Raw genomic sequence first — 27,998 nt, 5'->3', positions numbered from 1 at the left:
ATGCAAATGGGAGGTCCTGGAAGTTCAGACTGAGGCTTAGGCTGGACTGAAGCCATGCTCTGCAGTGTCCTGTGTTAGCCACATTCTATTATTGTCAGAAATGAGAATTCGTAAGTAAGCAGATTATTTTATGTATTGTTTTAAGTAAAAAAAAAGTCATAGGGACAACATAGGCTTACATTAAACATGGGGACCAAGGTACAAAATATGATCTGGAATCAGAACACAATTAAATCCCCTATACTTGCATTTCTGTTACCACTTATATCTGAATCAGTGGGGTACTCATTAAAATGCATCTACTTGGGCCCTGCCCCAGCTTTCTAAATCAGAATCTCAGAAAATGGGGTCTGGTGAAAGAGCCATTTTAGCCAGCTTTCCAGATGATTCAAATACCCACTACACTTTGTGAAACACCCCCTGATTTTTTGTTCATTGATTAAATGAATCGGTTCTTCAGTTCTGACTCCTTCATTCACTGATTTAACAATATTTATCAAGCCACTTTTCATTGCATAGTATTGGGCTAGTTGGCATGTAAGCAATAATACAATATAAAATACATCTCTGGAAAGTGTTTTACTACCTAATTAGGGTGAAAAGGTGTACCCTGAATATCTATTAATAAATAAGCACAAGGTATTTGGATTCAGAGTCAAAGTAGCATTAATTGTATAGTATATAACATCCAGAACAAGGGAAACATCATTCTGTTCTGGTCAGATGACACTTGGAATAATAATCTCTCTCATTTATTACTTTATTTGATAATTAAAACTGCTCTGTGAAGTAGATAGAATATTTTTTCACAGAAGAGAAAAAAAAACGAGTCCTAGAAATGAACTCTGCTCTGCTGCTAATTCCTACATCAGTGTTCTTCTCACTGTGCCTCTATTACACCTCACATAATTTTTTGTTGCTGTACTTAAGCTGAGACAGTTCAGAGATAGAAGAGTTTACCAGTAATGAATACTTTGGTTGAAAAACAGACAAAGGAAATAATTCCAAATAACTAAAACTTCCTCCTGTCTCTGTATTTTATGTTCAGCTACCAAGACATCAAGCAAGGATTTTGTTCATTAAAATTTGTGGGAGAAGTCTTGCATATGGTGAATGTGTTAGCAGAAAATATTAATGATTATGATGGTTCATTTTATGTGTCAATTTGGCTGGACCACAGAAATAAATTTGTGAGGGTAGTCCCAGGATCCTTGAAGACCTAAGTGGTTATTCTTCTCTGTAGTCCAGAACTTACAGTGAGGACTGCTGTCACTAAATTGGAAAACCTAAATGCGCTGAAGATCCTCGCATGGCTGGAGTCAAGTGTTGACCCTCCATTGCCAAAGTCAAGGTGGTCATGGTTCCATAATGGACAGCAGGATGAAGCATAAATCAGATTATAATCTGATTTATAGAGTGCTAGGGCATTGACTGGTTGATCATGGTGTTCCTAGAAGTGAAATATATGGGAAGCCTACTAAATTCTTGCTTGATCTGTATAAGCAGAAAAGTTCTAGGTCAACTTGAACAGAAGTCTAACTTGAATCATTAAAACAGAGTTATGACCTCTGAATCAATTCCCAGATGCAAGCCAATTTACAGATGCAGAATGAAGGGGGAAGCCAGGCCCCCTTGAAACAGGACAACTGTATATTGCTAAAAATGCATTTTGTTAATCTTTTTCCCTGCCATCCCCAAAGGGACCTACAGTCTTTAACCAGGTTAACTGTATGCTGGGGAAAAAGAAAATAATAAGAACTTTTGGGGACTACCGGACAGTGGCTCTGAACTGACACTAATTCTAGGAAACCCAAAATGCCCCTGTAGTCCATCAGTCAGAATAGGAGCTTATGGATATCAGGTGATCAGGGGAGTTTTATGTTAGAACCATCTCGCACTGGGCTCAGTAGGTGTCTGTACCCATTTTTCCTCAGTTCAGAAAGTCATAATTGAAATAGATATACCCAGTAGGTGACAGAATCCCCGCAGAATCCCTTTCTTGTGGAGCAAGAAAGGCCAAGTGGAAGCCTCTAGAACTGCCTCTACCTAGTAACATGGTAGACCAAAAGAAATACCTCATTACTGGAGGGATTGCAGAGATGAGTGCCACCATCAAAGATTTGAAAGGTGCCGAGGTGGTGATTCTTACCACATTCCCATTCAACTTGACTATTTGGCCTGTGTAGAAGACAGATAAATTTTGTAGAGTGACTATGGATTATCATAAGCTTAACACAGTGGTGACTCATTGATTGCAGCTGTTATACCAGATGTGGATTCATTGCTTGAGAAAATTAACACATCTCCTGGTATCTGGTATGTAGCTACAGATCTGGCAAATGCTTTGCTCTTCATACATGTTAATAAAAAAAAAAAAAACAGAGCAATTTGCTTTCAGCTGGCAAGGCCAGCAAGACATCTTCACTGTCCTATCTCAGGGATATATCAACTCTGCAGCCCTATGCCATAATTTAATTTGCAGGAATCTTAATGACCTTTCCCTTCCATAAGCTATCATTTTGATCCATTACATTGATGGCATTATGATGATTGGACCTAGTGAGCAAGAAGTAGCAAGTACCATAGACTTATTTGTAAGATATCGTTACCAGAGGGTGGTAACTGACAAAAATTTTATTGGTAAAGTCCAACAAAAATTCAGGAATCTTCTATCTCTGGGGGGGTTTAGGGGGCCAGTGGTGTAGGGCACATTGAAATATCCCTTCTAAGATAAAGGATAAGTTGTTGCATCCGGTCCCTCCTACAACCAAACAAGAGATATGATGCCCTACTGAGCCTCTTTGGGTTTTGGAGGCAACATTATCCTTGTTTGGGTATGTTATTCTGGCCCATTTAGCGAGTAACCCCAAAAGCCGCCATTTTTTGATGGATCCCAGAATAAGAGAAGGCTCTACAACAGGTCCATGTTGCTGTGCAAGTCACTCTGCCACTTGAGGCATATAATCCAGCAGATCCAATAGTCTTTGAAGTGGCAATGGCAGATAAGGATGCTGTTGGGAGCCTTCAGCAGGCCTCTACTGGTGAGTCATAGCACAGACTCTTAGGATTGAGAGTAAAGCCCTGCCATCCTTTATGGATAACTACGTTCCTTTTAAGAATCAGCTTTAGGCCTACTACTGGCCTTAGTGGAAACTGAACACCTAACCATACCATAACTTATCATGCAACTTGAGCTGCCCATCACGAACTGGATCTCATCTGACCCACCAAGCCATAAAGCTGGGCATGCACATCATCATCAAATACAAGTTTTACATATCTGATCAGGCCCAAGAAAGCCCTGAAGACACAAGTAGACCCATGAAGAAGTGGCCCAAATGCCCATGGTCCCCACTAGTGCTATACTACCTTTTTTCTCTCAGCATGCATCTATGACCTTGTGAGGAATTCCTTATAATCAGTTGACAGAAGAAGAGAGAGATGTAGGTACCACCCAAAGTGAACAATTGCTTCTCTCTGGGACATCCCCAAAGGATAGTGGTGAAGGGAAATCCTCTCAGTGAACAGAATGTCAAGCAGTGAACCTGGTTATTCACTTTGCTTGGAAGGAAAAATGGCCAGATGTATAACTGTATACTGATTTATGACCTATGGCCAATGGTTTGTCTGGATGGTCAGGGACTCAAAAGAACATGATTAGAACACGAAAGAACATTGACAACAAAGAAGTCTGGGGAAAAGGTATGTGGAATGAGCCAAAATGTGAAGATATCTGTGCACCACATAAATGTTTACCAAAGAGTGGCCTTGGCCAAGGAAGATATTAATAATCAAATGGATAGGATGACCTATTCCTGTGAATACACAGCTACCCCTTTATCCCCCAATAGACTCATAAACAAAGTGGTCATAGTGGCAGGGATGAAGGTTATGTGTGGGCTCAGTAACACAGACTTATGCTCGCCAAGGCTGACTCATCCACAAATACACTGGTGAGTGCCCAGTTTGCCAGAAAAGGAGACCAGGGGTGCCTGGGTGGCGCAGTCGGTTAAGCGTCCGACTTCAGCCAGGTCATGATCTCGCGGTCCGTGAGTTCAAGCCCCGCGTCAGGCTCTGGGCTGATGGCTCGGAGCCTGGAGCCTGTTTCCGATTCTGTGTCTCCCTCTCTCTCTGCCCCTCCCCCGTTCATGCTCTGTCTCTCTCTGTCCCAAAAAATAAATAAAAAAAAAAAAACGTTGAAAAGGAGACCAACACTGAGTCCCCAGGTGATAAGCCAGCTACCTAGAAGCAGATTGATTACAATGGACTACTTCTATCATGGGTCGGTGTTTTGTTCTTGCTGAAATAAAGGATGTGGATTTGCCTTCCCTGCATGTAATACTTCTGCCAAAACTACCATGAACAGACTTATAGAATGCCTACCCACCATCATGGTATTCCATACAGCATTGCTTCTGATCAAGGAACTCAATTCAGAACAAATGAAGTGTGGCGATGGGTTCATGCTCATAGAATTCACTGGTCTTATCATGTTCATCACCATCCCGAAGCAGCTGACTTGACAGAATGGTGTAATGGTCTTTAGAAGACTCATTTATAGTGGCAGTACCTTGAAGGACAGGGGCAAGATTCTCCAGAAGGCTGTATATGCTCTGAATCAGCATCTAATAGATCATGCTATTTTCTCCCATAGCCAAGATTCACAGGTTCATGAGTTAAGGGGCAGAAATGAGAGTGTCACCACTCACTATTACCCAAATGACCCACTATCAAAAATGTTCTCCCTCTCCCCATGACCCTGTGTTCTGCTGGCTTAAAAATCTTAGTTCCAAAGGGAAGAAAGGTCCTACCAGGGGACAGAACAATGATTCAATTGAACTGGAAGTTAAGCCTGCTGTCTGGCCACTTTGAATATCTCATGCCTCTGAATCAACAAGCAAAGAGGGGAGTCTCTGTGCTGGCTGGGGGAGTATTGATCATAACTACCAAGAGGAAACACATTGGAGGTAAGGAAGAGTGTGTCTGAAATATAGGCGATCCCTCAGGGCATCTCTTAGCATTATAATGCCCTGTGATCGAGGAGCCAAGATGGCCGAACAGCATGGAAGTTTTTTGTGTGTCTCGTGTCCATGAAATACAGCCAGACCAACACTAAACCATCCTACACACCTAGAAAACTGATTGGAGGATATAATGCCCTGTGATCAAGGTCAATGAAAAACTACAATGACCCAATTCAGAGAGGACTGATGATGACCCAGACGCTTCAGGAATGAAGGCTTGGGTCATGCCCACCAGGTAAAGAATCCTGGCCCACTGAACTGCCAACTGAAATGTAGTTACAAATACCATGTGACTAGTTACAGAAATGATGACTATAGTTGTCATGATTATTTTTGTTGTTTTGTTATGAATACATTTGTGTGTCTGTGTAAAACAAATGTTTTCCTCACTATCTAATCCTTTTATGTGAAATAAGATATATTAATTTTGTATCTTAGTATTTAACTGATTTCAACTTTATGTCATAGTATTTTAAGTTATAGGATATCAGAAAGAAGAGTAAATATTACCCAAAGACTTTGCATCCTCTTCTGGGGAAAGAGTTAGTATGTTTTAGTTGTATGCAGGATAGTTATATAATGTTGGGCAGAAGTATAAGTTTGCTATTGTCATTATTTTGGAAATTATGGTTTAAGGAGATTTGCGTGGGTGCCAAGTCAACAAGGGTGGACTTATGATGTTTAATTTTATATGTCAACCTGGCTAGACCAAGTGCCCAGATATTGGTCAAACATTATTCTAGATATTTCTATGAAAGCGTATTTGAATGAGATTAGCATGTAAACCAATGGACTTTGGGTAAAGCAGATTACCCTCCATAGTGTGAGTGAGCCTCATGCAATTACTTGAAGGACTCAATTGAACAAAGACCGACTTCCCCCAAGAAAGAATTCTACCTTTGGTCTTAAACTGCAACTCTTCCTTGAGTCTCCAGCCTGCAGATTTTGGATTTACCAAGCTTCCATAATCTCATGAGACAGTTTCTTAAAATTCCCTCCCCACTCCCACACACACATTTTTCTCCCCATCTCCCTCCCTCCCTCCCTCCCTCCCTTCCTTCCTCTCTCTCTCTCTCCCTCTCTGTCTCTCTCCCCTCCCACTTATTTCTCTCCTCCCTCTCTATCTCTATTTTTCTCTTCCTCTGTCTGTTGATGGATGGATAGATAGATAATCTATGTCATGTCATCTTTAAAAAAATAGTCTTTAGTTCTAAGCAGAGCATGAAAAAGTAGGTTAGCTTACTATCCATTCAGTTGGGTTCCTTTGGTCATTGTGTTGATAGATCAACTATTCTTTTATTTACAACCTGACCAATTTATAATTAATCAAGACAAAATAGGAAGCATCAGGATTTCCATTTGATTGTGACTCTTGATACCATTTTAGAATATTCACATGTTGCCTATTGTTTGACTTACCTATAAGCAATAATAATGGTGCTATGCATTTTTATAATGCTTTACCATTTAGGAAGAATGTTTACATTTTAATTATTCACACCTAACCCAGTAGGTCTCATATTGTAGGCAGTCTACACACCTATTTAATCAATTATGATGAAATGATGAGTTTAGGTCATATTTTTCCTTTTTCATCTTTGTTAAGTTTAGAGGGCTTTTTGGAACACTTACTAATGAGCTAAGCACAAGGAAACTAAGAAGAATGTGTTAAGGTGATTAGTAAATTTTGTGTTTCTAAAGCCAGCCTGGACTGTCCTTCCCCCTTCAGAACTCTTTCCAAATTGGTTTTTCCTGACTATGGCTCATTGCTAATGTGATTAGTGAGGCTGTGCCCCCAACAGTTGCCCACAATACCCCTGGGGGTTAGTATGTCCCCATCAAGAACTTAAAAGTTCTCGCGGAAAGACTTTATATAACAAGCCCACAGTGAAAGGTATCTAAGTTTATTGCTGAATTGTGGAGACTAAAGATAAATAAAAAAGAAAGAATTCTGATGAAAACTCTTTTTTTTCCTACTAAGTACTTGAAAGCAGATATGTGACTTCTATACAGACTCTTAAGGCTTGGATTAATGACGTCTCTATAGTTTATTGTAAAAGGCCTGTCCATATTTTCACAAACATGTAAATGCCACAAATCAATAGCCTGCCTCTATCCCCAAAGATGGGAAAATGAGACAGATGCATTTGCTTCACTAAAAAGGTCTACTCCATAATTGGAGTAAGGTTGATAGGAATTATTGTCAAGTTATTTTACTTATCCAAAAATGTTCATCTCTCTGTTCATGTGTGTTTGTGTATGCATTAGGCTGCTCGAGCTACTATAATAAAATACCACAAACTGGGTGGCTTTAACAGACATGTATTTCTTATAGTTTTGGAGGCTATAAGTCCATAATTGAGGTGCAAGCAAATTCAGTTTCTGGTGGGAGCTCTCTTCTTGGCTTGTAGACAACTCCCTTCTCTGTACCTACTTACATGGCCTTTCTTTGGTGCCTAATGTTTAAGGAGAGACTGTTCTTTGGTGTCTCTTCCTCTTCTTATTAGGATGCCAGTCCTGTCAAATTAGGGCCCCACCCTGATGATCCCATGTAGCCCAAACACCTTATATCCAAATGCCATCACAGTAGGTGTTAGAGTTTGAACTTATGCATTTGGAGAGGACATAATTCAGGCCATAAATAGTGTTTAATGTAATTTTAGCTACATTTTAAAAAATATTTAAACACATTTTAAACAAATGAGGTTTGGGGGCACCTGGGTAGCTCAGTCAGTTGAGCATCTGACTCTTGATTTTGGCATAGGTCAAGACCCCAGGGTCATGGGATTGAGCCCCTCAAGGGGTTCTGTGCTGAGCGTGGAGCCTGCTTAATACTCTCTCTCTTCCTCTGCCCCTCTCCCCAGATTGTACTCTCTCTCTCTCTCTCTCTAAAAAAAAAGAAAAAGAAAATAAACTAAGGAGGCTTGTTTTGCAAATTTCTTTGTACCTTTAGTGCCCACAGCAAAAGAAGAGCCTATAAAAATACCAGCTGCCATGACTTTCTGGGAACTTTTTCAAAGTATATATTATTAAATTACCATTTAAAATCATGGAAAGAAATTACAGACATGAAAAGAGACTCTTTCCCTTTAATCCTATCACACTATTATACAGCTACTGTCATTGATTTCACCCACACATCCCCCCATTCTTTCCCACAGGGGTCTGTAATGGACATTAATGATGCTTCACAAGTTTGTGGTCTCCTTTTTTTCATTGAATAATATTTTGTAAATGCATTTATGTGATTAATTCAACACATTTATTGAAAGAATTTCAACCGTTCAATTTTGATGAAGCAGAACAACTTTCATTTACTGAGTTTTACAAAATAGCATCAATTTTCTTCAATAGATCAGCCCATATTACCAGGCTCATTGCCAACTGACACTCCATTTGCCTACATGAGATATATCTTAATACACATCATGTCTGAATTTTCACAAAGAGTAACAGAATTATCTATAGATGAGATTGACTCAATTATTTATAGAATTATTAATATACAGTAACCAATACTAAATGGCTTTCCTTGGCTGATCTCCTGTTGGCCCAATTGCTATTCTTTCCAAAGTTTGCCCATAATCAGTTTAGATGGATAAAATTGAGAGGCTCAATCTATATGAAATGTGGGGTTCATAGTCTAACTTAAAGCACAGAGACCAGAAGAAATTTGGTTAAATAAAAAGGGGGTAATCTTTCTCTGAAGAAATCTTCCTTCATCTTCACTTTGAGTACTATCAGAATTTGCCATGCATGTAATTCGCTTGGGTAAATATACTTAGCCATGAAGGATTTAATATAGGTAAAATGGGGGTAGCAGTGGATCTTATTTGTGCTTAGCTTCACAAGCAGAAATTTAAGCCTTGAATCTTGATTTTTTAGTATGATGTGCTGCATATTATAAAATGAGAATTGAAGAAGGTCCAAGAACAATGATTCTCTGAAGAAGAGGCAATTTTTCCCGAAAGCCCATTTAGCGAAGTCTAGACATACCTGGCTGAGGAAGAGTGAGGTTATTACCATCTAGTGAATAGAGGCCAAGGATGCAAGTAAAGACTTTACATTGTACCGGACAGCCCCCTCCCCCAAACATTTATTCATCTTTAAATGTTTATAGTGCCAAGACTAAGAAACCTTGGTTATGTAAGATTCCTGAGAGGCAAAGAACCTTGCTGGGTTTTTTTAATGTTTTTTTTCTGAAGGACTATCAAGAAATTTGGGCAAACTTGTCTCCCTTACATTTCTGAATCTTAAATTTTTTTTATTTTCCAGAAGAACCATTCAAAGAATAATTCCCATATGCTGAAACCAGCAAAAATGTATCTAACTTGGCACAACAATTATGATTCAGGATTTTCACATCTGTTCTCTAGAAATGAGAACAGCCTCATTTTACTACCAAAAGGATAGTAAAAACTAGCTATTTCTACTCATGACCATGGGAAATGATCTTAAGGAGAAAGCTCCAGAATAGAAAGGAAGAATCTAAGCTGCCTATAGCCTATTCACTGCTATTCCCAGTGCCTACCCAGTATCAGGCACGTAGTACGTGTTCAACAAACATGCACTGGCTGATTTTCATAGGCTCCCTCATTTATCATTCAAGCGTCATACATCCTACATTATACAGGATGATTCTGAAAGTTGTCAAAGTGGCTTAGGCTTCCCACAAGCCATATCACGAGCATGAGGGACAAGAAATTGTCCTTTGCTCTCTGCACTGGCAATCAGAAGATATGAAAGGCAAACCATTACCTGGTCAGCTGTCCTAAACGTATTACTCCTTGAAGAGTTGCATATCATCCATTACTGAATGTAAGGTTATTTTAATTTTTAAAAGAGTTAATTATTTTAATGAATTATATTCAGGGTTAACAGTCCCTGGACCTTGCAAGTTTAATACCCGGAATAGAATTCAGGGAGCCAAATTTCACATAGGAGTTTCTGGGGCCAGTGTTAAGCCATATATTGAGAGTGGAAGCAAGAAGTAGAGGAAACATCTCTGTTACAGCTTTGATCAGAGGATGAGGAATTCCCTGACATTTTTCAGAATCGCTTGTCTTGATCAGAGTCTTGGCCACACTCCTCTGCCACCTGCCCTTGACAATTGGGTAAGGAGTGCCAGGAAATACTGTTTTATGTTTTGTTTTCCTGTCGGAGAACTCAGTGTTCTCTGCCATGGTTTGGGTTGTATTTGAGAAGTAGTTGGACTCCAGACAGAGCAGGCAAATTCCGTTCTTTGGGGACACATCAACCCTTCCTTTGTTCTATAAGAAATGGGCTCATTAGAAATATATTACCTGCTTCCCGAAATTTTTTATCACATGCTACAAAACTGTGTCTTGGATCAAAATATGTGGACAGTAATGGGGCACCTGCGTGGCTCAGTCAGTTAAGTGTCTGACTTTGGCTCAGGTCATGATTTCTTGGTTCATGAGTTTGAGCCCCACATGGGACACTGTACTGACAGCTCAGAGCCTGGAGCCTGCTTCAGATTCTGTGTCTCCCTCTCTCTGCCCCTCCCCTGCTCAAGCTCTGTCTCTCTCTCTTTCTTAAAAATAAATAAACATTAAAAACATGTTTTTTTATATCTTAATAGTATATTTGCATGGAAAGTAACCCTATCCAAACTCAGTTTCTCTTCTGTATTTCCCTGCCAACCAAGCTCATTTATGCCTAATATACTAAAGGGGTATGATTCCAAAACATTTTTATATAAAAAGGAATTGGCAAGGGTCATCATCAAGTAGAGTTGCATTTGGGGAAAACAGTTTACTTGGCTGGATGGTTGATTGAGTTGTAAATCACCTCTTATTTCCAAAAGAGAATATTTAAATGCATAATACAGAGTACTTAAAATAAATGTCAAAAGGAAAAACCAGAAGTTATTAAGAGGAAAAACATATAATACAGTGACTGTATTAATAGCTAATACTTAGTATATACTATAGGAAACTAAGAGCTTTCTTTTTTTATTGACATTATTAACATACAATGTTATATTCATTTCAGATATACAATATAATAAATAATTCACCAATTCTGTACATGGCTTAGTGCTCATCATGATAAGAGTACTCTTAATCCCCTTTGTTTATTTCATCCTTCTTCCCACCCACCCACCCTCTGGCAACCATCAGTTTGTTCTCTGTATTTAAGAGGCTGGTTTTTTGCTTGTCTTTTTTTCCTTCTTTGTTTGCTTTGTTTCTTAAATTCCATACATTAGTGAGATCATACGCTATTTGTTTTTCACTGTCTGACTTATTTCACTTAGCATTATATCCTCTAGGTCCATCCATGTTGTTGCAAATGGCAACATTTCATTCTTTTTATGGCTGAGTAATATTCCATTGTGTGTCTATACCACCTCTTCTGTGTTCATTCATCTGTTGATGGACACTTAGGTTACTTCCGTATCTTGGCTATTGTAATGCCGAGTAAGGCTTCAGTAAATATAGGGAGGCATGTATCTCTTCAGATTGGTGTTTTTGTTTTCTTTGGGTAAATACCTAATAGTGGAATTACTGGATCATATAGTAATTTTATTTTTAATGTTTTGAGAAATCTTTATACTGTTTTCCACAGTGACTGCACCAAATTACATTTCCACCAAGAGTGCACAAGGAGTCCATTTTCTCCACATCCTCACAACACTTGTTATTTCTTGTCTTTTTGATTCTACCCATTCTGACAAGTGTAAGGTGCTATCTCACTGTGGTCTTGATTTGTATTTCCCTGAGGATGAGTGATGTTGAGCATCCCTTCATGTGTCTGTCGGCCATGTGAATGTATTCTTTGGGAAAAGGTCTGTTTGGGTTCTCGGCCCATTTTTAATCAGATTATTTGGGATGTTTTGATGTATACTTGTATGGGTTCTCTATATATTTTAGATATTAAGCCCTTATTGGCTATATCATTTGCAAATATCTTCTCCAATTAAGTAGGTTGCCTCCAATTAAATATCTTTTGATGGTTTCCTTTGCTATGCAAAAGCTTTTTTATTTTGGTATAGTCCCAATAGTTTATTTTTACTTTTGTTTCCCTTGCCTGAGGAAACATATCAAGAAAAATGTTTCTATGGCCAATGCCAAAGAAATTACCACCCGTGTTTTCTTCTAGTTTATGGCTCAAGGTGTCACATTTAGGTCTTTAATGAATTTTGAGTTTATTTTTGTGAATGGTATAAGAAAGAGGTCCAGTTTCATTCTTGTGCATGTGGCTGTCCCGTTTACCCAGCATCATTTGCTGAAGAGACTGTCTTTTCTCCATTGTATATTCTTGTCTTCTTTGTCAAAGATTAATTGGCCATATAAATGTGGATTTATTTCTGGGCTGTCTATTCTGATCTAGGTGTCTACTTTGTGCCAATAGAATACTGTTTTGATTGCTGAGAGTTAAAAAAAAATTTTTAATGTTTATCTTTATTTTTGAGAGAGAGAGAGGGGCAAAGTGCAAGTTAGGGAGGAGCAGAGAGAGGGGGATTCACAGAATCTGAAGCAGGCTCCAGGCTCTGAGCTGTCAGCACAGAGCCCAATGTGAGGCTCAAACTCACGAATGAGAGATCATGACCTGAGCTGAAGTCAGACGCTTTACTGACTGAGCCACCCAGGCGCCCCTGATTGCTAACAGTTTTAATGTATTCACTCATATAATTCTTACCACAGCATTATTAAGTGGATGCTTTTGTTATCTCCATTTACTGATGAGCAAACTATAGCAGAGAGAAATTCATAATTTGCCTGAGGTCACAGAGCTAATAAGTGGTAGAACTGGGATTTGATTTCAGATGGTCTTGCTTAGAACCTGTGCACTAAACTAGGATGTCATACTGCCTTCCGGACTTGGTTACAGCACTTTCCTGAGTTTCAAGGCAGGCAAGACAAAACTCATCAATACTTTTCCCAAGTGATAAAATCTTGAGAAAATCATTGGATACATTGCAGCACAAATAGCATTATTGAACATGACCAAAATTATGATTGCTATTTTGCACCAAATCCAAATGTGTTCTTCAAAATAGTATTTTTCACATCAGCCTTCAATAAGAGGGGTTTAAATAGGGACTCAGGGGATATAGCTAACATGATTTGAAATCCAGATTTCCTAAAGTGAATAGTGTTGATGATTGGGTGTGATTTCTGTCACTGATCCCTATTTTATTTGCATTTGTAACAGTCTATAATTATCTTGTTTGCATATTTACTTACTTTTGTGTTGCTGGCCTCTTCTGCTAAAGGGAATGCAAGGGTCTGTTTGCCTTATTCATCTCTTAATCTTTGGAACTTTGCACAGATGCCGGCATGATAGGTCCTGAAAATTACTTGTTGAGTGAATTCATGAGTGAATGAATCCTCCAAAGGCAAAGAGCTCTGCCCAAGAACAGCCTCAAATTCCTTACAGTATAAACTATGTCTATAATTACAATTTGTAAGTTATGACTATGAGAAGTTAAGGAGTTCGTTGAGGAGTTACTGGCAGAGTAATCCTGACTGGACTTGACAAGGCAGGGTGCTGACTCTTCTGCCTGTTTTTGTCTTCTTCACGAGCTCTGATGTTAGGGCCAGTCCCTGGGCTTGTGTTTTGCAAGATCAACCCAACCCCATCCAGCAGATTGCCGGGGAGTGGCTACAGATGGCCGTCCGTGACAATGACAGAAAGGAAGTCTGCACCCACACCACAGCACTGTTTCATTCAAAGCTCTCCACCACTGCTTCCAATGGACAGTTTTAAACCCGGGCTTAAAGACAAAACACTTCACGTTGCATGCCTACAGCATATGGTGCCTTTTCCAGGAGGCCCAGGATCCAAATGCCGCATGTGGCTTCCCCCTACCAGATTTGCTCCTTCTCTGTGTTCCTGGCAACGGCCGGAAACGGACAATAGATCACCTGGAGCCACTTCAGGGTTAACAAAGTCCCTGGTCTGTGGCTTCACTTGTTCGAGCTTCTCTGCCCTTTGTCTCTTGCCACGTTTCAACCCTAAGAATAGCTACCATACAGGGAAAGGGAGGCATGGGGCCCCTTTTTAGCTCAAGGAAGAGAAAAGCATATTTATTCAGAAATGGCTAGGTAGGCAAAGGCCTGTTAGTTCAAGTGAGACCAAAAGCTATTTGTTCCAATATTTTCTGTAAATAAAACTGCCACTGTAATAGTAATTCCATCATAAGTGTCAAAAAATGTGATGGCTGTTCTCAGCTTAATTTTCACAGGCTCTGGGGCCACTCCTAGCCTTATCATTTACATTCTCATAACCCTGAACTCCTTTTATTTCCTCCATATAACACAATCTATAGCTTGTACCTTTGCTTTTGCTTTTGGACTGGGACACCTTTACCCCAGCCCTTCTCTGCCTTCCAGTTTTACCTCATGCATCACCACCTATTCAGGCGGGCCTTTCTGCAATTTCCAGATCCTGCTGTACACCCCGCCTCTGTGACCCCCTTTGTTTTAGCACTCACGTATTATATTTAATGATGTATTTAGGTGTTGGCCTCCGTTTGAATAAGAGCAATTTATTGAGGGCAAGAACCATGTCTCACTCATTTTTTGCCCACAATTCCTGGCATAAAGTCTGGCATTTAATAAAGTGATCTCAATAAATCTCGATTGAAATGAATCATTTGTCAATAAACCATGATGTCCTCACTTGGGCCTTTTTCTACATTCAAAACTCCTGGAAGCATCAGAAACATTTTAAATGACTGCATTTTTGAGCTTCTGAGAATGTAACATTTTGTTATTTCCCTTCCTTTTCAGGAACCTCTTTCCATAGCTATAAAAGACAAAGAGAAGAATCATGTCCATGATTGCAGCTTTCTATGGTGGCAAGTCCATTCTCATCACTGGGGCCACAGGCTTCATGGGCAAAGTGTTGATGGAGAAGCTGTTTCGCACCAGCCCAGACCTGAAAGTCGTTTACATCCTTGTGAGGACCAAGGCTGGCCAGACTACGCAGCAGAGGGTTTTCCAGATCCTAAATAGTAAGGTATGCCTTAGGGGAAGAGCCTTGGGGCAAGATGACTCACTACAGTATTCCCTGACAGCCCCAGATTGCAAGTGGGGGGGCCAGGATGCCTGGGCAGGTAGAGGAGAGGAGACAAGATGGCAATCAGGTGCTCATAGAAATCTGTGGTGTTTTCCTGTAGGAGAAGAAAGAGGGCATAGGCTCTGTCCAGGGCAGGTGAGCAGATACTCTATGCTCTGGAAATTACTGAGTAAGAATCAAAAATGCTAAAATCCCCAGAGTGGACTCTCCAACCTCAAAATCTGTCAAAGTTCAACAGAACCCTTTCCTACTTCTAAATTCAAGGTAGTTTCTCCCCCCCCCCCAAGTTTTGGATATTCTATTCTATTCTGAACAGGTATGATTAGTAAGTAGCCATGCGATAATACTTGGCAGTTGTCCACACTCCACAAGGTTTAGGTGTTACATACTTATCTATGGTAACTTGGTATTTGTATTATTCCATAGGTTCTTCTAAGGGGAAAACATGGAACATGAAATATTACATACATAAATGAGCATTTGCGTATCAGACCCCCTCACTCCTTAAATAAAAGATTATACGTATCCTCCCATGTTTTATAAATCTGAAGGTAGTATTGGCTTTGGTCTCAAGCATATCTTAGCTCAAATTCTGGCTTATCAGTTTATTGTCACTTTACCTCGTAAGCTCCGGTTTGCGGTGTTCAACATAGGAACAGAGACAAGGACTTCCCAGGATTGCCACAGGAATTAAATGAAAAAAAAAAAAAAAAAAAAAAAAGGCATGTGTCTGGTTCAGAGGCCCCTTTGAAATATACAGGGTCATTTAGGGTTGGCAAAAGGAAAATTTAAATAAGGTGTTTTTCTTGTTGTTGTTTTTTTGTTTTCTTTTATAAAAAGCCTCCTTTCCCATGTGTAGGAATGCTCCCGTCTAACGGAGGCAGTATCTGTTAGCACAGCACATTACAGACACTCAGGAACCCCGATGATCACATTTATCTGCAGGTACCTGGATGAGATTTTGGTACAAATGATCATCAAGAGAATCAGGAAAGCCTCTCCTGTTTCTCATGGCTTGACTCAGCAGTGGGACAAATAATAGTAGCTGACAGTTATGTAGTTAGTACTTATGTACTTAGTATTAAGTACTTATGCACCTAGTACATGGCAGGCACCATTCAAAGGCTTTTTTGTGCCTTACCTCATTGATTTTTGCAACAGCCTGATGAAAAAAGAATGATTCATATCCTCAATTTTCATTTTACAGATTTTATGGATGGAAACACAGGCCTGGAGTGTTAACTTACCAGAGGTCACCCAGGTGGTAAATGAGAGTCAGACTCTAGATCTCAGTCTGGCCCCTGAGGCAACACACTTGCCTCTGCCCAACACTGCCTGCTTTGTAGCTAGTGGGTCTTAAGACCAAAAGGATAAGGTGGCATAAAGCTGAAATCTAGATCCCTCTTCAGACAGCTTTGTTCACTTATATATCCCTAATGGAGTTTGTTTTTCTCACATAGCAGACATGCCTTTTTAGCTTTGTAGCCAGAGAATAGATCTGTAGATAAATATTGTGGCAGAGTCTTGTGGTCAGCACAGTCTTTACCTACTGTTCTTTTCAATGACACAACAATATTACTTTTGTCCTGGAGATCTTGATTGTACTGTATATAACTTATCTGTGAAACTGACTTGCAAATCTCCACACTTGTTCCCACTCTTGGGCTATTTATTGCCTGCTATTGACCTTTATATATAGTGGTTCTCAAAATGTGGTTTCCAGACCAGCAGGATCAATATCACCTGGGAACTGTCTGTTATCATCAGATAGTGCTTGAAAAGCATAGGCTTCACAAGGCAGACTGATCTGGGTTTGAACCTCAGCACTAACAATTAATAGCTGTGTGACGGTGGGCAAGATATATACTTGTATCTATGAGCCTTGGTTTCCTTATTTGTAAGTAGGGTAATAATACCTTGCTCACCCGAGAGTGGTCTGTCTATCCACCTCACTCTATCTCTCTCCCCTACTCAAGTCTTTCTGGATTCAAATCCAAGTCTGACATCATTAGGTATGGTATAGTTTTAACCACTATCCCCTGTGGCCTCACTTTTTACTGTTATGCTAATTAGGGTTTATTGTATAGATTTCTTTTCTCCATAAATTTTACCTAAGTGAATTATGGGAGGAAAGAAATCTGTTGTGCATTAAATGGCTGATCAACTTAATATCTGTGGTAAAACACCATGTCTGCATGACCATTTTGTGGGGCTTCTTTTCTTTTTTTAGTACTTTTATTTATTGAATTCCTTGGACATCTAAAGAATCTGGAGAAGCTTATACACTATGATTATTTTTTAAGGCATCTTACTTCTATGTTATCATTTATAACAGAAACGTTAATTGCGAAAAAGAACAGATTCCATCACTTATTGAAAACAAGCCTTTGGAGGGGTGCCTGGGTGGCTCAGTTGGGTAAATGTCCGACTCTGGCTCAGGGCATGATCTTGCAGTTTGTGAGTTCAAGCCCCATGTCGGGCTCTGTGCTAACAGCTCAGAGCCTGGAGCTTGCTTCAGACTGTGTGTCTCTCTCTGTCTCTGCCCCTCCCTTGCTCACACTCTATCTCTCTCTGTCTCCCAAAACTAAATAAATGTTAAAGAAAACAGGCTTTAGTTATGCAAAGACCCATTTTCTTGGCTATGTGGAATTTGATACCTACAAAAAGATTTTCCATGGGGGGAAAAGTGATGTGCTTTATTTTATTTCTGGGCATTCAAAAACTGAAAAGTTTCCACTACAAAAATCATGAATTCTTGCCTCAGAATATGAGGATGCTCTTGCTGATTGGCTGTCAAGAATGCTGTGTTCAGGGAAGGGACAGCCCAATCCTTATTACTGACTGTGACATATAAGGTATTATGGCTCATATTCATTTTGAAACTAAAAATTCAAAAGAAAGACAAACCTTAAGATTACATTTTTAAAATATGTGAATACACTCCTTTTGCACAAAAAAAAACCCTTCCAGATTATATTAATTTTTTTGTTTTGTTTTTTGTTTTGACTTAGAGTATGTGGCTATTTAAATTCAAATTAATTACAATAGTGAACTTTAAAATTCAGTTTTCAGTCATAGTAGCCATATTTCAGTGCTCAATAGCTACGTGTGCTGCTGGCTGCTTTACTGTACAGGTATAGAACATTTCTATAATCCCAGAGTTTTAGACAGCATTTATTTAGATGACTGAGTGTCTTGTATGGAAGGACCATGCTGTGATTAAGATTTTCATGCTGCCCCTCATTTTAATTAACTCTACACTTACTGAAGTGCTTGCTTATGTGTCACACGTATGCTAGGCACTAAGGATATGAAGACAAAAATGACACGGCCAAGTCAAGTGATGGAGATAGTCATGTAAAACATGATTACAATGCAACACGAGTTCTCCAGAGAGAGGAAACCAAAGGGCAGTCTAAGCGGGAAGAACCACACCTGCAAATGGATGGCTGGTATGGTATATTTGAGAACCTCTGGGTGACTTGCTTAGCCCCAAACAAGTGAGTTTTTAAGAACTAGAAAGGCATGCTAGTTCAGGCCAGATTCTGAAAGACTACACACAATTGTATTAGTTAGCTCACTTTCAGTTGGAAGAAAACTCTATTGAAACCGGCTTAGAAAACAAAGATGATATATTGATTATACAATGGGAAACTCCAGGACCACAGTCATGGGCAGTGGGCTGGAGCTCTGGCCACCTTGGTCTGTGAATCTCTCAGCTCTGCCATTTTGTCCTAGTTTTATTCCAGTTATGAATAAGATGGTTGTTATCATTGCAAGATTCGTGTGTGTGTGTGTGTGTGTGTGTGTGTATACATATACATATACATATACATATACATATACATATACATATACATATACATATACATATATATGACAGCCTTTGGATAAAGAGAGGCTGGCTCCCCCTGAAACTCTCTTTCAAGATTGATGAAACCTCTTTTCTTGAAAACCTCGTATTTCCCCTTATATCTTACCAGCCTAGGGTAGGTTATATGTCCATTTCTGGACCAACCCCTATCACATGTGGTATGACATATACTGATTTATTCAGAAACTCCAGATCTAAGCTAACCACTGAGCAGAGGGTAAGAGTTCACTTAGATAAGTCTTTCCCCGGGGCTAGGGTGAGACCATCTTCTCCTGAGGCACAGTGGCTACATGGAGAATGGAGAACATCTGAATGATAATTTAGGTACTTCTCAAGACCCAGAAGAATGGATATTAGGAAGCAAGCGTCCTGAGAAGAGCCTGGTCTCAGGAGTCACACAGACCTGAGTTGGTGTCCTCTCCCCACCAAGCAGTGTGCCTTTACATAACTGAGCCTGAGTAACCCAAATAAGGATACTAATGGCTATTGTCTTCTACACTGTTGTGAGATGTCAGTGAGCTAATACAGGAAAGACACTTAGAATAGTGCCTGGACCAGGATAAGAACTTGGCAATTATTAGTTTTTAATATTACTATTCAAATATGGAAGCTTGAGCTTTATCTTTTAGGGGATGACACTCCAGTTGAAGGCCTTTTTTTGTCTTCTGAAAGCTGGATGATTCCGCTATTTTAAATAATGGTAATAAAACAGCACTCAACTGATGAAGATGGGAAATTAATTGTGGGATCTGTGATTGCAATGAACTTAGTTGAGTAATTGAAACAGAAATCATACTACATTTTCCCCTTACGGAAGAACTCTGCCAACTCATGGAATAGAGGATCAGCAAAATGCATTCTGATACAGAATACCTAAATGTGTTAGGCAAAATATGTTTTTATAAAATAATCTTACTGCATCACTGAGTTAGAGAAAAAGCAAGAGCAGAAACAACAATGAAAAATTAGGCACCTGAGAATTCTGAATAATCTTGGGGAGGATCTTGAATTGGGAGTGTAATCAATCACAATTCAATTAAGGTGCAGAGAAACCAAAGCTGACTTGTGGGTTAAAAAGGTGAAGTAGAATTTCTGTATGGGTTTTGTTAATGTAAAGCATAAAATAATCAGCTTTTGACATTCACCAATCTAAAACATAGCCATCAATTGGTCATCTCCAATGCAGAGATAACTAAACTGGAGGTTAGTTGTCATTTAAAACCAAGAAAAAACCAACCAGCAGCCATTTGCTGAATCCCTGAATGCTTAGAAGTCTCCATTTCTCCAAGTCTCCATCCATAGATGTCTTCCAGTTGAAATTTTTACATTTATTTATTTTTGAGACAGAGAGACAGAGCATGAACGGGGGAGGGTCAGAGAGAGGGAGACACAGAATCTGAAACAGGCTCCAGGCTCTGAGCTGTCAGCACAGAGCCTGATGAGGGGCTCGAACTCACGGACCGCGAGATCATGACCTGAGCCTAAGTTGGCCGCTTAACCGACTGAGCCACCCAGTCGCCCCCCAGTTGAAATTTTTAAAAACTGTTCTCCATATCTTTCAAGATAGTCCCAGTAGTATCAAGTCCAGCATACAAAGTTAGCTTTCTGTAAACAGTCAGGCTCACATACCCACCCCTTTGCTAAGACTGTCTTCACACAGTCTCCTAAATTCACCCTCAGAATAAAAATATTTTTCTTTTCTTAATTAAAGTTTTGTCCTCTCCCTAAAGAAGCCTTTGCTGTTGTAATGTGAAACTACTGAAGATATGTATAAATGAGTGTTTTAAAAGGAAACAATTACTGTAGCATCAAAATGCTCAAGAGATTGGCACATGGAAAAGTCTTCTTAAGTTTCTAGCTATTTCTGGTTTTGTAGCAAAGGCATTCATTATTCTTTCATAAATTTTTGATGTACGTGGTCAGATAGAAGCATGCAGAATGGACAGATCTGGGGCTTCTACCTAAAAGGGGAATAATGTAGTTTAACATTTTTGTAGCATCATATTTTAAAAGTGAGAATATTCCATATGAATTCTAGTTTTCTTCTATTTGGTTAGAATTTGGGGGGAAGGTGCAAGTTGGTTATTCCAAATATGTGGCTGCCACAATCAACTTTCCAAGATAGGGTTATACTTCAGGGAATATGCCCATAAACCTTTGATTTCCTAATAATTCTGTCTGCTTTTATGATCTCCTAATGTCAAATCCAGTAGGAGTAAAAGAGTCTTACGTTTGGCAGATAATACACCATTTTCTCAAGTGTATTGGATTAGCCAAAACACATTTATTACACATTTAACACATTTATTACCCCAACTTTTCCCTCTAAATTTTAAGTCTAAGACCTTTCCATTGTCATTACTCTCATGTGTTATCACTGTCCACTTGGTAGGTAATCAACCAAATTTGTTGAATGAACAAGTTTAATGCATTCTAGTTTCTCAGTGGTCTTGTCTGAGTCCAGGCCAAACTTTAGTCCTATTGTATGGCCACTCTTGCTCCTGGTTTTTACTCAGAAGAACTTTACTATCTGGGTTAGTGTTTCTTCTGATAGGCCTCTGATTCTGCAAGTATTTATTAAATATCATCCACAAATCAAGACCCAGTTTCTATTCTGTCACTTAACTTTATTTTGACATAGACAGGGTGCTTTAAATGCAATCATACCTTATTCCTAAGTGAGGCCTGGTATCATTTTTAAGCAATATTTCTCTTCATTCATACATAGCAATGTATGAATTCTAATTCATCTCAAAGTACAACGGTATTCTTTTTTTTAAATTTTTTAATGTTTATTCAGTTTTGAGAGACAGAGAGCAAACGGGGGTGGGCAGAGAGAGGGAGACACAGAATCCGAAGCAGGCTCCAGGCTCTGAGCTGTCAGCACAGAGCCTGACGTGGGCCTCGGACTCACGAACTGTTGAGACATGACCTGAGCCGAAGTCAGGGACCTAACTGACTGAGCCACCCAGGCGCCCCTCAAAGTACAATGGTATTCTTAAAAGGTAGATAAAGGTATGTTATGTCATATCAGGTAAGTTAGGCTTGGAAGTATGTCTTTTCTTAATTTTTTTTTTTTTTTTTAGAGAAAGAGCCTGAGTTGGGGAGAAGGAGAGAGAGAAAGAGAGAGAGAGAGAATGAATCTTGAGTAGGCTCCATGCATAGCGCAGAGCCCCACCCAGGGCTCAATCCCATGACCTTGGGTTAATGACCCAGGCTAAAATCAAGAGTTGGACATTCAAATGACTGAGCCACTCAGGTGCCCATGGAAGTTTTTCTTTAAGACATAATAAATTAAAGTGTTATCAGTTTGCCTTTGATTCCCACTATGTCCCCAGGAAATACAGTCGAGAGAACATCTGTTGTATCTATCAAAATTCATGCATCTGATTCATTTCTTTCCTTTCATTGTATGGACAGATACCACCTCTCGCTTCCTGATTCCGTGCTTTCAGAGGGAGACAATTAAGTGGGAAATGCTTTGGAAAAAAGGTTGTTTTTCATCCTTTGGCCACATGGAAGTGGGGCTCATGAATCAGAACAGACCAGTTTTCTTATATATAACTAGTTTCTGAAGTATTTTCAGAGCACTTAAGGGAAGTGCTCTATATCAATAGAGGGACAGATATCTGAATTGATGGCAGATTCTTGAAGACTTTCTCACAAAGACAATTAAGCTGGCCCTCTAAGAAAACAACCAGAGACACACAAATATTGTACCAATATGTTATTGTAGTATGATTTATAGTAGCAAAAACTAGAATCAATCTGAATGTTCCACAGTCGAGGAATGATAATATAAACAATACATACATTTGTTAGACTAGTATGTAGGCATTAAAGGTCATATTTTATAAACTATTAAACGACATGAGAAAACACTTCTCATATATTGAGTGCAAAAAAAGTTATGCAAAACCATATTCAGGATCACCTCAACAAACGTCCTTAAATGCCGGTAGGATCTTGAGTTAATTCTATTTTTTGGAACTTCCAACTTTTCAAATTACAGTCATCATGAGCATGTTTACTTTTATGGTAAGGCAGAAAGCACCCTCTTTCACAGTGAACAAATGAGAGCAGGAATATTTTCCCAAAGTCTTGCAAATACAGTAACAATGAACATGTTTCACATTTATAGTGGGGGAGGAAACACCCACTTTTTAAAAAAGCCAATAAGCAAGGCAGCAAGGCAACCATGAATTTCCAAAACTAGGTCATCAGATATAAGTTCAGTTGATTGTGAGTTTTGAAACTGTTTATCAAAATTAAATAATTTGATTTGATTTGTATTAGAAATATGATTCTAGCATTATTATTTTTTAATCTTCTAGTTTATTTCATAAAATCTGAGAAACATCTAAGGAAAAAAAGCCAGATACCATGTGCTGAAATGTGAATATGCTCATCACAGACCCGTGCTGTTCAAATCATGGGTCCCCAGGGCTCCCATGCTGGCCGCTTAGTTCTTACTTATGAAAAATGTATTCATTTTTCAACGAACCAGCTTTTCACTGTAGCAAAAACAATTTTAGATAGAGAAATTGATATTTTATCTATTTTGCTATCTTGAATATGGCTTTGCTTAACAAGACATGGCTTTTCCCCACTACAGCAGGTAATGGGTTGCCAATAACTCATTCAGTTATCAAGTTCCAAGAAATGTGTTTTGAGGGTCTTTAGTGTCTTAAAGATGTGTTCCTTTTTACAACAATCATGTCCTACTTATACCAATTTAGGGTCTTAAATTGGTTGTAATCTATTCCTAACAACTGTTTAAGAAAACATCAAGGAGACAATGTCCGTATTTGAAAAATAAAACCCCAGGTAGTTGAATTATATTAAGAGGTAGTTAATTAAGAGTGATTGAGAGGTTAGTATCTAAAAAATGTTTTATTGAGAGAATCCGTAGAAAGTTTGGGCTTCTCCTATTAAACTATAGTAATCAAAAAAGGGAAAGGTTGCCATGAGATTATGCTGGGTGTAGAATCACCTGAACATAATCAGTTACATTATGCTGGGTTTAGATGCTGGGTTTTTTAATCCTCCGAGAAGACCAGGCAAAACTCAAGGTTTCCAGGGCGGGACTATCTTGTACAATGTCACTACGAAGTGGATTTTTAAACAAAGGTAGGGCTTGGCAGGTTGCACTGGATACTTCAAGTCAACTTCTCTGGAAAAATGTGAATTACTCAATAAGCCCTTATTTGCCCATGAGATAAATCAGCTCTGAAATACCCTGGAGAGCTGTGGTTAATGTATCATACAAGGTCACACACTGGGCTCTCAGTTCACAGAACTGACCAGGTTTAAGACAATGGGAGAGCGTAACATTTTTTGAAATAGTTTATTGACTCCTTTCACAAACTATCACTGGTAGTTTCTAGAAGGCATTAGACAAAATAATCCTTGAGAGGAAAAATAATGCATTTAAACAAATTAACTTTGAATCAAGTAACACCTGCAAAAGAAAAGTCAACAATCTGACATTGTTAAGTATTAAGAAACACTCAACAGAAGTGTTCATTTCATTTTACGTAGAAGTTCCTTATTAATTTTCAAAGACTTTTTCATGAGGAAAAAAGGCGTTTTCATGCTTGGTTCAAGGCTACCCTGTGTAAGATCTGCTTGTTCCCAACTTTCAAAAATGAATTTCTGATTGGCATTAATGGTTCTGTTAAATCTCTATATAAGGCAAAGGCAATTGGAAACAGAAGTTTGTATTTTAAATTCCCAAAGCCAGTTTTGTTCCGTTACTAGATTTTATTTTTCCTGAGAAACCATCCCACAAAAAGCAAGAGGATTCTATGAACTTAGGACAATTAGAATATAATCTTGCCAGGAATTTAAATTTCCCATGATTAACAAATACACAGTTTTAAAAGAGTGTAAATGGCCTTCAGTCTGACAGTTACTCAACTCAGATTAGTTGAAGCATGTTAAGCCAACCCCCTGTGGGTCATTTCCTTTCTCTTAAGAAAAAAAAAATTAAAGAAATTGATTTAGTCCTGGGGATATAATAACAGTACCAGAAGCAGAAGCAATTTATTTTCCCAATCTCTTATTTTCTTTTGCAATACAATTTACTAGGTAATTCGATCTCTGGCATGATTTCACACATCCAACTTCTTTCCTTCTTTTTCAATTTCTTCCAGTGATATCAGGTCTCTTTCTTAAAAGCTTCAAATTGCCCATACTCATTTCACTCAAAAAGTCATCAAGCCACAAGATTCAACTTGACTCTGGAATACATTCAGTTTGCAGAGGTATCTGGATCACATGGTATAATCAGAAACCTTTGATGACCCAGCAAATACACACACACACACACACACACACACACACACACACACACACACAGCCGTCTGATTAGCAGCTTTTGAAAACTGAGTATTATTGTATATGTGGAAAAGGAGTTTTCCTATTATCAAGAACTGAAGTAGCAAGTACTATGCTAGGCATCTGACTTTCCTGACCCTATCTGACCCTCACACAACTCTGTGGAATGCTTTCTTGCTACTTCACAGATGACAAACTAATCCAAGAAAGGTTGTCGCCTATCTAAGGAAATCCCAAGGAAGTAACAAAGATTTTAAACACTGTTCTCTTACCTGTAAAGCTTACACCTTCCCCACCACATTGCATTGCCTCCCCAAGAAACTGCATCCTCCAAGCCCTGGTTGTCTTGGCAGTAAGCCTTGCTCTCCAGGCATTATACTTCCCAATGATGACCACTTCATTAGGAAGGGAAAACCATGGCCACCTCTGGATTAGTATCACCACTTTACCCATCCGGTAGCCTGGAGAATGCAGAGATGCCACCAATTCTGTAGAGAGTGGAAGTAATTTTAAGATTTGTTTCCATCGGAGCGCCTGGCTGGCTCAGTCGGTTAATCGTTCCACTCTTGGTTTTGGCTCATGTCTTGATCTCATGGTTCATGAGTTTGAGCCCTGCACTGTCAGTGTGGAGCCTACTTGGGATTCTCTCTCTCCCTCCCTCTCTGCCCTTCCCCCACTCACTCTATCTCTGTCTCTCTCTCAAAATAAATAAATAAACTTTAAAAAAAAAAAAAGCAAAAAAAAAAAAAAAAGATTGGTTTCCATCTTCCTAGCCACCCTACCTCCTCTTTGGTCCGCGTACTTATTCTCAAGGAATTCTGTGAAAATTACCTTGGGGACATAAAACAACAAGATGATAGACTGACCACTGTGTCATCTTTGGTGTTTATCATAGATTTTTATGCAAAGTGAATTAAAAATTTTTAATGCAAAATTGCTTTTAAGAATAGCAGAATATATGCTGAATCATTAGTTCTCTGAGAACACAGAGAGTTTAACAAATAGCATTTTAGATGAATATGCAAATAAAAACACTGAGGCCCCAAGAAGTGAGTAACTTGCCTCAGTCACACAGCTAATAAATGGCAGCAGTAGGATTCAAACCCAGGCCTTCCTGACTCCAAAGAGCCTGAGATCTTTCTAGTATGCCAGGGGCTCTTACCTACAGTGTATATCAGACTCACTGGAGAACTTTTTCAAAGTACAGACACACAAGCTTCAACTCAGAACTGAGTTAGAATCTCCAGGTTCAGACACCTAGGGCTTTGTTTTTTGTTTTTTTAAACAACTTTCTAGTTAACCCAGCTGCATGCCAAAGTTCAATAACCACACTGCTACACCATACTGCTTTATGGTCCTGTAGAAATGGTCCTTGCTGAGGTAATAAAAACTTCTATGTTAATCCTTTATATCTTATGAGAGTTATTCGTGAACTAGCAATATCTTAACATTTTGTAAATTTTCATGATAGCTTCTGCCTTAGTTTACTTGCACTTATTTGTGTTTAACTGTTTTCAACTTAGATTATATCCTTTCTTGATAAGTCTTTCTTGTTCAAGAGCTAACTTGCAGAATCTGTTGATTTGCTCTTACACAGCATTCCAAAATTTCTCCCAAAAATGTTGTAAGCTCTTTTCTGCTTTGGACCCCTGGTGCTCCAGTCAGTATTATTAACTTTAATAATCAAAGACTCTTATGATTATTAAAGATATTATGACTTTCCACGTTCCCCTGGGAAGTAGCAACTGAATCCCCTGTGGATATCTCCAAAGTCAGGTCATGTGGGTAACAAAGTTGATTATAGAAATCCAAGTTCAGGACATCTACATTGTTTCAAAAGCATAACATAAATGTCATGCCCCCACCCCCACCCCTTGTTCAATTCCTGCTTCTAATAAAAACAGAGTCGTAGTGTCTGCCTACAGATGTCCTACCTAAGGAGATTATTGAATCCAGAAAATGTCTCTTGTCTTCTTTCTGCTGATTTTCTCATTTCGGATTTGCAGAGTTTCTCTCTTGCCTCTGGGCTGTCAGTAACTATTGCCATAAATGGAATAATCTCTTGTGTTTAAAACAAATTAAGAGAGAGAAATACTTGTCTGTGTAACATCGAATCAATAGAACACTCCTACACTTTCCAAGAGAAATGTGTAGCTTTGTTATCAGTTTGAAATGGTTAGATCGCCTCTCAGCTGTGATCTTCCAGTGACCACAGAAGTGTCCTGCCTTTGTCAAGAAAAGGTTTCAGAAAATGGAAACACAGCAGTCCTCTGCTTGAGTTTTCATATATGGCAGGTAATTACTTGCTTTTTACCTTCTCACTCCTGTGCCATTAAATAAAATATATATGAGAAGGAATATGATAAACTCTTAGAACCTAAAATAATTATATGAAGTTCCTTATTGGTGGATCTTCAGTGAAATTTTTAAAATTTCTTTTCTTCGCTCATTTTTGTTCCACCTGTTTTTTTTCTTACCTTTAGTGAATGTCTCACATCAGCAAAAGAAACTTTCAGAAGAGCTGGTGTCCACTGAGGACCCATTTGCAACATTTCCTCTGTCCTCCGGTTTTGTCATTATTACGAAAGCGAAGGTTCTATGCTGATCCTTTCCAGCCACGTTTGCAGTCAATGCAGAGGACCCAAGGGAACACTTTGTTCCTTCTACTTTTAGTAGTTATCCTCTGTCTTTCATCCCACCAACACAAAAGAGCT

At 39.0% G+C, this 27,998-nt stretch overlaps 1 protein-coding gene and 1 long non-coding RNA gene across 4 annotated transcripts in view; one reads left to right on the top strand and one right to left on the bottom strand.

The window, feature by feature from the left end:
- Nucleotides 1–27,998, top strand: part of FAR2 (fatty acyl-CoA reductase 2) — a 151,288-nt gene that overhangs the window by 90,450 nt on the left and 32,840 nt on the right. For both annotated transcript variants that reach the window (XM_019452361.2, XM_019452360.2), the window contains exon 2: nucleotides 14,783–15,011. In XM_019452361.2, the coding sequence (XP_019307906.1) occupies nucleotides 14,823–15,011 (189 nt within the window). In that variant the 5' untranslated portion in view covers nucleotides 14,783–14,822. The remainder of the gene's footprint in view (nucleotides 1–14,782; nucleotides 15,012–27,998) is intronic.
- On the bottom strand, nucleotides 2–27,848 carry LOC128774899 (uncharacterized). Of its 2 annotated transcripts, none has more exons than XR_008419398.1 (3): nucleotides 27,762–27,848; nucleotides 2,076–2,178; nucleotides 2–85 (listed from the first exon to the last, which is right to left on the bottom strand). It is a non-coding gene; the product is annotated as an uncharacterized LOC128774899 (long non-coding RNA). The 2 variants fall into 2 exon arrangements; XR_008419399.1 differs by lacking the exon at nucleotides 27,762–27,848 and adding an exon at nucleotides 15,692–15,761.

The sequence above is a fragment of the Panthera pardus genome, unplaced genomic scaffold (assembly GCF_024362965.1).
Source record: "Panthera pardus isolate Hobbes unplaced genomic scaffold, ASM2436296v1 HiC_scaffold_6, whole genome shotgun sequence".
NCBI lineage: Eukaryota > Metazoa > Chordata > Mammalia > Carnivora > Felidae > Panthera > Panthera pardus.
The sequence above is the reverse complement of the archived record's forward strand: the minus strand, read 5'-3'. Positions and strand labels throughout refer to the sequence as shown.